Source organism: Copidosoma floridanum, unplaced genomic scaffold, assembly GCF_036245765.1.
Source record: "Copidosoma floridanum isolate Cflo_tuat_1 unplaced genomic scaffold, Cflo_Japanese_pri ptg000001l, whole genome shotgun sequence".
In the NCBI taxonomy this organism is placed as follows: Eukaryota; Metazoa; Arthropoda; class Insecta; order Hymenoptera; family Encyrtidae; genus Copidosoma; species Copidosoma floridanum.
In genome coordinates, this window is record NW_028321878.1 from 1,170,147 (window position 1) to 1,181,029 (window position 10,883).

The 10,883-nt window shown below is 38.6% G+C and overlaps 1 protein-coding gene across 1 annotated transcript; it reads left to right on the forward strand.

The window, feature by feature from the left end:
* Positions 1-5,364: 5,364 nt before the first annotated feature.
* On the forward strand, positions 5,365-7,248 carry LOC149375974 (uncharacterized). Its single transcript, XM_089592326.1, has 3 exons — positions 5,365-5,626; positions 6,134-6,360; positions 6,740-7,248. Exons 1-3 carry the CDS (start codon positions 5,571-5,573, stop codon positions 7,087-7,089), a joined length of 633 nt encoding a protein of 210 aa, XP_089448452.1. The 5' UTR covers positions 5,365-5,570; the 3' UTR covers positions 7,090-7,248.
* Positions 7,249-10,883: the final 3,635 nt, after the last annotated feature.

A 10,883-nucleotide genomic window follows, 5' to 3' on the forward strand; every position in this document is an offset into this window, starting at 1 on the left:
TATATCCGCGTGTACGTGCACGTGTGCTCCGAAAGTTTTAATCGTCCGCCGGGGAAGAAACGACGGGGAGGCGTTTGCCAGAACTTTTCGCGTAATAATCTCTCCTCTCCAACGCTTTTTTTTCCCTCGGACGCAGACGGAAATGGCGCACGCATCGATATTTCACGCCCCGGCCTCTGGCACTTAGGATAACTTTTGCTCTATTTACAAAGGGTACATTATATATATACTTGTACACATTTTTTTTTTTTTTTTTTTCCCCCACTAACTTATGCACATGGTTTGAATATTTTAACCAATTGCATATTGGTTTGGTTGAAGAAAAACAAAAAAAAAAAAGTGAAAAGACAGAGAGAAAGTATAATTGGCTCGGCAGCGTGGCGCGGTTGATTGCCCATGTCGAGTATAGGCTCCGCCGGAGATAATGCGGGCCTGCATGTGCACACACACACACACACACACACACACACATAGACACCGTAAGTGCAGGCATTGTTTATATATTAGCGCACACACGCATCACCGGCGAGATGAAGCGAAGCCGGGGGGGTTGGGAGGAGAAAGAGAGAGAGAGAGAGAGAGAAAGTCGCTGGGGAAATCAGGTGCATTTAGCGCATCAGACATCCTTATACACATACAGGTATGTAGTAGCTACACACGCATTGCATGTGTATATCCGTGTATGGATTACACGGCGCGGGTTGTATATAATATGATACATAGATACACATGCGGGGAGTTTGAGCCCCGAGAGCCGATAACTGCATTGTCAGTTTCGCGAGATTCGTGGCTAAGGGCCTCTATGGGATTCAAATTGCTCGTTATTCCCGTTACCCGCTTCCACTCTCGCTGACGCCGACGCGAAGCACCGCAACTTCAAAGAACAGAGGTACCCATACAGACATTCCATACAAACCGGACGAATCCCTGCACATGCGATCGCTCGTTTTTTTTTTTTTTTTTTTTTTTTTTTTTTTTTTTTTTGCTGAATTTAACTTATTATGTTCAGTTTTAAAAAGGATTCCATGTTATGATGGGTTACTATGGCAATTACGGAATGGAAGTTAATTACAAAGAAAAGCCCACGATTTCTCTGCAGTAACCGCCATATTGTATGAGGCTCTTTTACCGTCAAGCTTGAATCAGATGGCGCCAGGGCACGTCGCGGCTGTCATACTTACACACCGTCAAATTTACAGTTGTGTATTGTGTTCGTGAGCCTATCTGTGTAATGAGCAAAGCAGAAGACATAACCTTTGTAAATGATTGCTGTTGTTTGCAGACAATTTTTGTTTGCATTTACGTTTAAAGATAGTAGGAAAAATGAAGTGCAGTGTAATATCCTGCGATAAAAAAGTGAAATTTAAATTTCCTTCTGATAGTGTGATAAAAAAAAATAAGTGGCTCGAAGCAATTGGGAGACCAACATTTTTGCCGCTCCCAAGTCATGGCTTACCTGTCCACGAGTTCTGCTTTTCTTTCACTGACTCTTGCTCCTTTCCCTTTTAAAAGCTTTTTTAATTCTGAAACTTTTAAGCTCCCATAATATTCTTTCTTGTCTTCCTTATTCATTTCATAATTTCAAATATTGCGCTTTACCACTACACTTTAATTTCCTATGTACATACAATACTGAAAAGTAATGTTGTGTGAGTGAGACGGCCATGACAGCCGCGACGTGCCCTGGCGCCATCTGATTCAAGCTTGACGGTAAAAGAGCCTCATAAGTATGGTGTTGTCGCAGTCTTTTCTTGTCATCAACATGCAGGTGGTGGAACTACGATGTAGCTACTTATACAGCTGTAAGCGTTGTTTTTTGCAGACCAAAAGATTATCCGATGAAAGAGTAAAATTCAATAAAACAGGGCTTACCACACAAACTTGTAGCTGCTTAAACCGACAAGTTTTATTGTACACATCACACACGAGCAGGTACTTACTTGCCAAAGTGCACAAAAGTTGTTAACTTGGCTGCAATCACTGTTTACACCATTACTATACGGTATAATATATATACACCAGCGTGGCAGAGCTCACGCGAGCTGATGCAGTAAAAAGAAAAGAAAAAAAAGTGAATTAAAAAAAAAAAAAAAAACTTGATGGAGAGAAGGTCTGTGTGGGAGAAAGTAGTTTTTCCTGCAACGAAATCTCGTCGTTTCGGCACGTACCGGGGAGTGCAGGAGTACAAGGCTTGAACGTATATGGGCAAATCCACCAAACTTTTAACCTTCGTGATCCAGAGATTGAGCTTGAAAATTTCGTATTTAATTTCATAAACGAGTCAAATAAGTTTTAATTCACGATTACTCACCTAAAGAACAATGGGTATGCACAGATTCAAGGCCATAAATTACTTTTTTCTTTTTCTATAAGCGATTTAAGATGCAAAAACACAAAATAAGCGATTGAAGCTCAAGAAAAATTTCGTATTCTTAACAACTTTGTTTGCGTGGTCCGCAATATATTGGCCTTAAAATACCGACTTTTACTCGTTCGAACCTTTCTACAAAACATATCAAAGGCTGAATAGTGTGCCCTCAATGAGAAAAAAATTATGCGTATTTTTTTGAGTGAAGTCAACTTTTTTAAAAAATCATTTCAGTCTCTTCTTATGGACTTTTAAGACGCGGCCCTTCAATCACGAAAAAGTTTTTTATTCAATCTTTAAATACTTGGAAAAACAAAAATTTCAAGCCCTGTCTCGATGATGTGCCCTACATTCATAAAGAATACGAGCACTTTGAAGTTGTAATGAAAAAACGAAACTAGTTTTAAAATAACATATTTTTTGATGGCACATCGAAGATTTTACGTGAAAAAGGTCAATATAAGTTGTTACCACTGTCTTTTATCATGTTCAATTGAAATATAAATGGGGCATTATTATATTTTTATTAAAAAAAATTTTAACTTGTTAAGGAAACTCATATTTACTCCTCATCAATTTATAGTCCTGGCGCACTGTCTGACCCAGCTCATTTTTTTGTTGTAAATAATATAATTCTAGAAAAAAATAACCGATTGGATTTTGTTCAAAATTCTACTTGCTGCTGAAGTAGAATGTAGATGTAGTAGTGTAGATTATAAAGTAGCAAGTAGTGAAGATTATAAAAAAATGGTCAAAAGCAGGAAAATAATTTTTAGTCTTCGAGAATTGGACGTGATGTTTTGACAGCCAGTAATATGATTGAAGTCGTTCGAGAAAGTGACTCAAAGGTCCAAATGTTTTTAATTTCTGAAAATGACATAAAAAATATTGAAAAATTATTGGAAAATACCAAATTGCAAGTGGCACCAAATACAATGAAAATTCACCAAGTAATATGGACAGAACAAAGTGAAGATGTGATATTTTTAAATTATTTATCATGTTTAGAATGTGTTAAGAATCCACCATGTAAACATTATAGTTTAAAACCTCACTCTGTTATGGTTACAAGTATGAAAAAAAAAAATTAAAAAACAAACCAAAAGCGAAGTTGAAGTTAGTAAAGTCGTCAAAATCCGCGCGTTAAGATCAAAAAATGTAATTTAGACAAATAAATAAAAGTGTACATGAAACCATATTTTTGTTATTTATTACAACATTTATAATTTAGACTTATTGAGTACATTCAATATTTGCAATGTCTATTCATTATTATCAGTATAAGAGAAATGGAAATTTTGAAATTAATCATATTTGTCAATCAATTAAAGATTTTTTACAAGTCATTTGTTTAATATTAATTTATAAATATTTAAGGTATTTTTTATTTATTTAATCAATAAATAATGTTTTTTTTATGATTTAAACAGATTGGAGTAAAGAAGTAGACATACAAAAACAAGGGGAAAAAAATTTAAATCAATAAAAAAAAATCATTTTAAATAAGGTACTAAACATTATTTTTATGAATTTACACCGAAGGAAAAAATTTTTTAGTACTAGGATATGACTTCTAACTTATTTTAAACTCAAATAAATATTATTAAATATCAGCAAAAAAATAATAATGCTAAAACGACGAGAAAGTTTTTTCATTCTTAGCGTATGAGAGTTATGTATTATTACGTCTTCAATTTGAATGGCCTGGAGGTAAAACTAAGAACACCAACAATTTTTTAATAATAATAGGTATACAAATACATATACAAAATTCCAATAGTGTGCCTTGAAAAAAAAAAATTAAAAAAAAAAAACTTGAAATTAAAGGTTTGGTGGATTTGCCCATATATACTCTGATGGGTGGAGCTTACACTGCACCCTGTATGGCCGCCAAATTCTCGCAACTCCTTATCGCCTGTCCATTTTCTTTGAACCGCATTGTATACTCACTTTTTGGAGCTCAGTAGACACTATGGCTGAGAAATTTTTTTTTTTTTTCTCCAACGAAACTTCTGGGAGTTTAAATAATCAATTACTAGCTTAATTTGTGAAAAATTACCCCAGTTGAGTAAAAAAAAAAAAAAAAACATGATGACGTATATTATGTAAGGGATCGATTGCGCATACGGAGGCGCATACGTAAACTGTATTAAATAAAAAAAAAAAAAAAAAAAAAAATCACGATTTGTCTTTAGAAATTTTTTGATTGTATCTTGGGACGTTAGCCGCGCCTTGAGCAGTAAAAATTCTCTTCCCACTTGGTTTGCATCCAACCAGGGCAAGCACGAGGAGTCCTGGCGTCAGGTATACGACAATAAACATGCTATTGGTGTATTACTTACATTTTTATGGCTTTGGTGAACAATCTTGCAAGGGACGATTTCCTTGGGGAGTCTTAAAAACATTACAACGAAAGAGAAAGTATTTGAATTTTCTGTTAAGACAAAAGGCTCAAGGCGTGATGTATCGCCTTGGCCAATTCGTAGAAAAAAGATAAGGGAATACGGAGAAAGAGAGAGAGAGAGAGAGAGAATCCGTGTTATTGTACGGAGTCCTAAAAAAAACAAGTTTCCGTTCAACAATAACAATTGCATCCTCGCAGGGCATGAAAATAATATATACGACAAGCAAATGGAGGTAAATCTAAGTGTAGTTACAGGGAGTGTGTATTAAGTCTCGATGACCCCATACGCACATACATATGCATATACGTGCAAAAGAGAGCACACGCGAAGAAAAAAGGAGAGGACGCGTGGGGTAGTATATACATAATACTAGCGAGAACATTCTCCTTGCACGTGCGGTTTTTTTCCAGCGCGACGAGAGAGCACGTGTCCATCGCCAGAGGGGGAAGGACAGAGCATAGCCAGGCGCATCGGTACGTTATTGGTTGGTTGTTTATTACGTGTCTCCTTGTTTGTTACGGAGTCGCCAAATATCGGAGCTCAGGCTCGTCTTCCTGCGTATGTCATAGGTGTAGTGGTGTTCACGGGCACGCCTACATGGTAACTGTGTGCGCATACAGTAGATGGGATAGGACGGTAGGACCGCTGCGGAGAGACATCACCTCATCAGAACGCAATTAGGCGTCGCCCATAGCTGCTGCTATATTACGGCTCCCGTTTAGCTCATTGTCTCCAAGGTCAACGGAAGTGCACTCCTGCAGATCATCAATAGTTGCTCGTAAGGTACGCTCACCAGGATGCGGATCAAGAAGCTTTCCGAGTCAGGGCTCGAGGATATGGATACCACGAGCAGGTGAGTCGAGTATTTCTCATTTTTATTGGTGTCCTTTGTCCCGAGGTCTATTCCCGTGATAAAGTTACTGGGGCTTTTCTTTTGGCATAGCATTTTTTCTCGAACAAAACGAAATTGACGACTTGCCCGTGATTTCGAAGACAAATGTTTGTCCGCGCAATCAAGTTATCGTGTTTCTTGTTTTTGTCAACAAAAATCTCGCGATGGTCTTTTTTAACGGACACAACAAAAGCTCCGGAGGAGTCCCTGAATGCTGGCAACATTCGCGCCCACAATAGTAGTGTTGAGCAGTACAAAGTCACCCCAGTCGATACGCAGTGGTATATCTATAGTGTGTTCAACTTCTCACCGTACAAACACACACATATACCTATGCGCATACACCCATACATAATAATTCTAAAAGTGCCTCCGGCCCGGGCCCCCGGCAAGAGTACGATATCCCGAGCGCGGATCATCCCTAGACATAATAGATATAGAAATTAAAAGGGAGTTCCTTTTGTACAGCGATGAGTTTCCGTCGACCAGCAGAAGCAACAGCATCAGCAGCGATAGCAGTTGCAGCAGCAGCTCCGATGACGAGAGCTCAGGAGCTTGCCGCAATGGTCAGAGGAATGCGAAAAAGTTGCACCAGTGCAAACGCTGTGGATATCGCAGCCAGCGCAAATCAAACGTTGTCCGGCATTATCTGCGGATTCATACCTTGCTGGGCAAACCCAAAGTTTGCTTTTGTGGTGAGTATTTGAAAATTGAGTTCGTGGAGAGAAGTACATTTTCACTTTTACAAGTGTACCTATGTTTAGACAAGAAAGAAACGTCTACGTAGGACATTTAGTATTCGAGTATTACACGATACATTTTTGGTCAGGTTAGTGGGTTTGCACTAAAGTTTACAAACTAATTTTTATTCGATGGAGCCTTGATGTAATGTTGATGTTAAATTTTCTCAATTGCTTGTGATTACAACACGTGTAATGTACTTAAGTTCTAAAAATTTTTTTTTTTCTGTTCGGCATGACAATTTCGCTTTTTGCTCATTTTGCTTTGTCGATATACTTTTAAATTTATAGTTGTTCCTGTACTAATATTAATTGGTAATGTTTTAATTTGCAGGAAAAAAATTCAGTACCAAAGAAGATTTTTATCGCCACAAGGAAAAATATCATCCGTGCAGCCAACAATCTTCTTTCGTTGTAAGAGAAAAATACAGAATGAGTACTTCGCGAAGGCTCAACAACACTGACTGTAACAAAGAAAATATTAGCTTGAATCCGAGACCGTCAACCTCGAAAGATGTAGTACTATATTGTAATTCTAAGAATGAACAGCTAACTTGTACAAATAGCAATAACATTTTTACCGAATTAGATGCCAAATCTCGTGCTTACATAAGAGACATTGACTTTGACTATCTTGATCTTGTTTTAAATCTATTTCATTTAAAGTACTCAAACAGGTTTTAAACTTTTTTTTTCTTTTTACCATATACATTTTAATCATAATTTTTAAATTGTGATAGCATAGATCCTTACCTTGCATGCCCTTTTTCTGAACATTATTCTTTTTTTGTACAATAGTTTCCATTGCCCATATATTAAACACCCACAATCATGTAACGAACCTCGACGCTGATTAACCATTATGCTGTCTATATTTTATACTTTTTTTTAATAAGTTTTGTATGATAATTAATAAGTTTTTTTAATTTTTAAATGCTGCATGTAGCAAGTTGTTTGTAGCTCGATTTTGTAAAAACTTACAAAAGTATGCATCACAGAATAAACCATAGCAGTTGAAAAGAGCAAGTGGAGATTCTAATTTACCTGAACCCGCTGCCTCCTCGAGCTGAAAAGAGCACAACAAACAAAACTAGACCGAGAGCCCGGGTGCTTCGTAAATTGCTGAAATAAACATGAGGAATCAGTTTTTCAAGCGCTTGTGATCGCCAGCAGCTGCATCGGACCGGTCAATCCATCTGCACGGAAGCGTAAAAGTTGGAGAAGCATCAGCAAACGCGCCCGGTAAATCGGCCGAGACAGAGAGCGGCTCTTTGCCAAATGAAAAATGGAAATAGGGGTGAGAGCCCGCGCACTCGGTGCCGGGAAAATTCGTGCTCTGTAGTCGCGAGCGAGACTCGTTGCTAATTATTTGCTCGTTGATCGTCTAACGAAGCATGACAATTCGTCGCTCGCTTCGTTAACATCATGATCGTCCATCACCCGGACGAGGCAATTAGCCCGCTAAGCGGCTAATGTACATTTCTCGTGACTGTAGGCAATCACTATATTTTATGTAACTACTATACAACTTTTGATGGTCCATGGCTTATATGTAATTGTTGGTTCATTCGAAAAACATTGATTACACAAAATATCTAGTTTCATCGGTGAAGTGTCATATCCATCGACAGGGTTGTGACTGAATTTTTGTTTTGTTTTTAGTAGAGTTTTGAAAATCTATTTATATAATTGTTTGTAATTTGAGTAAACAAAATTATTATTGTTTTTACATTGATGTTTAAAAAAAATAAAATAAAAATCGCCATTCATGAGGTAATTTCATTATTGAAGCAGTGTATCGATTGTATATAGCCCGAGGATTGCAGTGGCGGGGAAAAAAAAAAAAAACATCTCGCGCAAATTCGTCTTTCGCGTGCATAGGAAAACGGATGAATGAAGGGGTGGGGGGGGGGAGAGAGACACGGCGGGCCTCCAGGGGAAGGGCGAGCAGGCAAATAATTATTGTCATTGAAATTTATGGGATTGGCCTCGGTGTCCGGCGGAACTACAAGAAACTATTATTATTCGGGCTTGAAAGTACCATTCCACTCCATACTGCTACAGTGCCACCGCTGATGGTGTATGGCTGTTGTTCTGCATGTGTATAGTTAGCTCCTTCTCTCTCGGGGGAGAGGCTCTCGCGTCGACTATAAATCAGCGGCTCAGGAAAAACGAGGGCGATTTTCGCCAATTTGGCTACGCCAGACGTGTCACGGTCCAACCCCTTCCGCCTGTCCCTTTTCCTTTTCCGCAACCTCTGGTGATTTGGAAATGTTGCTGATGTAACTGGACACTGTTTGTTTCCCTGTAGATTTGTTAAAAGAGCTCTAATGTGTATATGTACCTACACACACACAGACACATACAGTCTCTTTAGTATCGCACTTGTCTGTAGTGTTGACAAATGGAGTATATATTTTTACTCAGTTGAAAAGTGTAACTACACATTGTTAAATTAATAAATAACTTTGATCCAAAAATGTGAGAGGCTTTATTTTGTGTACATATTCCATTGTGTGGATTTATATTTAAATATAACGTGCAAAAAACATTTTCTCTACAATTAGTTGTATCCTGTTACTGTGAATTACTAAAAATTATTCTTTTTTTTTTTACTGTACACGAATGGCCAAACTTTTGGTTCTGGTCACAAGTTAACGTCCCAATCGTATTTTATTTGTGTATTAGAATGTTGGTGCACAACAAAGATGTAGTTTTTGCTTTCGAATTTTAATAATTTGTTCATCATGTCGTATTATATTATAAATAAACTCTGTATAATTTGCCATTAAATATTAATGCGTTGAAATTTCACGCTCCACTGTTTGCCTCTCCGTTTTTGGAACTAATTTTAATAATCCAGAGAGTCTACGCGGGGAGAAAAGCAAAAAAACGTGGTAACGCGGTAAAGGTGGTTCAGTTGGCGACACGACAGGAGGAACAAAGTATATTACATAGAGATGCAGATAATTAAAAAGTGTCGATGAAGCATCATCGGATTGAACCGTCGTCGGGTTCGTCGCGCTCGCGCGTTAATTAACGCGAAAAAAGTTTCGCCCCTCCCCGTGCGTTATATTTCAATCAAACTAACTAGCGCGGAACCGCAAAAATCGACTTTCGAGAGCGCGCCCCTTCCCCAATCACGCGAATTCATTTCCTCCCCTGTGACACGACAATGCGAAACCTCTATTTTATGTGTACAGTATACTCACACAGGTTTGACAATGGAAGAGAAGCGAAGAAGGGGCCGACACAATTAATTTCCCTCTGCTCTCTTTGCCTATATCTTGGCTGATGGTTCGCGATGCGCGCCCGATTGACGGTTCGATCCGCACAATGCACGTATACCTATACACGTTTTATGTACATTTAAGGGTGTATTCCTATACAATTTATTGCTCGATGACACGATACAAATACCTATACAGATTTTCTCTCTCTACATTTGCACACGATATACATACATGTACATTTAAATTTAGAGCGATATATGAGATACTTGATGCTCGCGTATCTCATTACACCGTATATTTTTACTCGTATTACTTACGTTTACGCTCGGGGAAGCTAGAACTTCATCTTGTCATGGAAAAACCGTATTTCATCGGTTTTACATTTGTGTTTTATGTGACGGCACAACTCGATACTAGCAAAAATCAGGATGTTGGTGTAGGTAAAACGTCAATTAATATAAATGCACATCAAAAAAAACTGTTGTACGTTGTTTTTCATATCATTGAAAATGAGTTGATTTCCATTGGGAGGGCCAGTTGTCTTCAACAAACATCAATCACGTATATCAATAATTTTATATCAAAAAGATTAAAATGCTATACATATAATGTACTTGCGAATTGCGAGACACGCGTGGAAAAGAAAGACAAATCAACCCCCGTCAGTCGATAGATCAATTTGTATAGTCAACGATGTAAATTATAAATCATTAAAATCTCCAAAGGGTATAAACAAAAAAAAGGGAAAAGTAGTTAGGTATGCGAGTTGATCCGAGGTATAGGGTCCAAGGCCGAGGAGAGAAAAACACGCGGCTAAGTATACGAGCTCGAGGCCACCGCATCACACATTTCGAATAACGCGAGAGAGATAAGTACATATACGCGGAGGAGGAGAAGAAGCAGAGCACCAGTGCCACGCATCATCCACCCCTCCCCCCTCTCCTTGGGGTACAATTGAACAGCTCACTATATATACGAGGATACACGCGTTCTCGCCTTACCGTCGCCGCTCCCGTCCCCGTCACGCGCCTGCGCTCCCTTGAATTTTGGATTTTTCGTCGTTATACCGTTGCCGTATAGCCGACAAAACGTGTCCTTAATCCTCGTGCTTTGCGTATATGCCCTGATGCGCGCGGATGGTAGTGTGCTCGTGCCTGCCCTCGCGTGAACCACCGCGAGTGACTCGTTGAATTTCCACTTGTGTGCGCGCAAAGTCACGGGACGCCAATGGACCCCGAGAGCGAA

Bases quoted from the DNA above. Each gene is read 5' to 3' on its own strand.
- LOC149375974 (XM_089592326.1), top strand. From the start codon at position 5,571: ATGCGGATCAAGAAGCTTTCCGAGTCAGGGCTCGAGGATATGGATACC. The intron at 5,627-6,133 runs GTGAGTCGAGTA...CCTTTTGTACAG, and splicing joins GATATGGATACCACGAGCAG to CGATGAGTTTCCGTCGACCA. The intron at 6,361-6,739 runs GTGAGTATTTGA...TTTAATTTGCAG, and splicing joins ACCCAAAGTTTGCTTTTGTG to GAAAAAAATTCAGTACCAAA.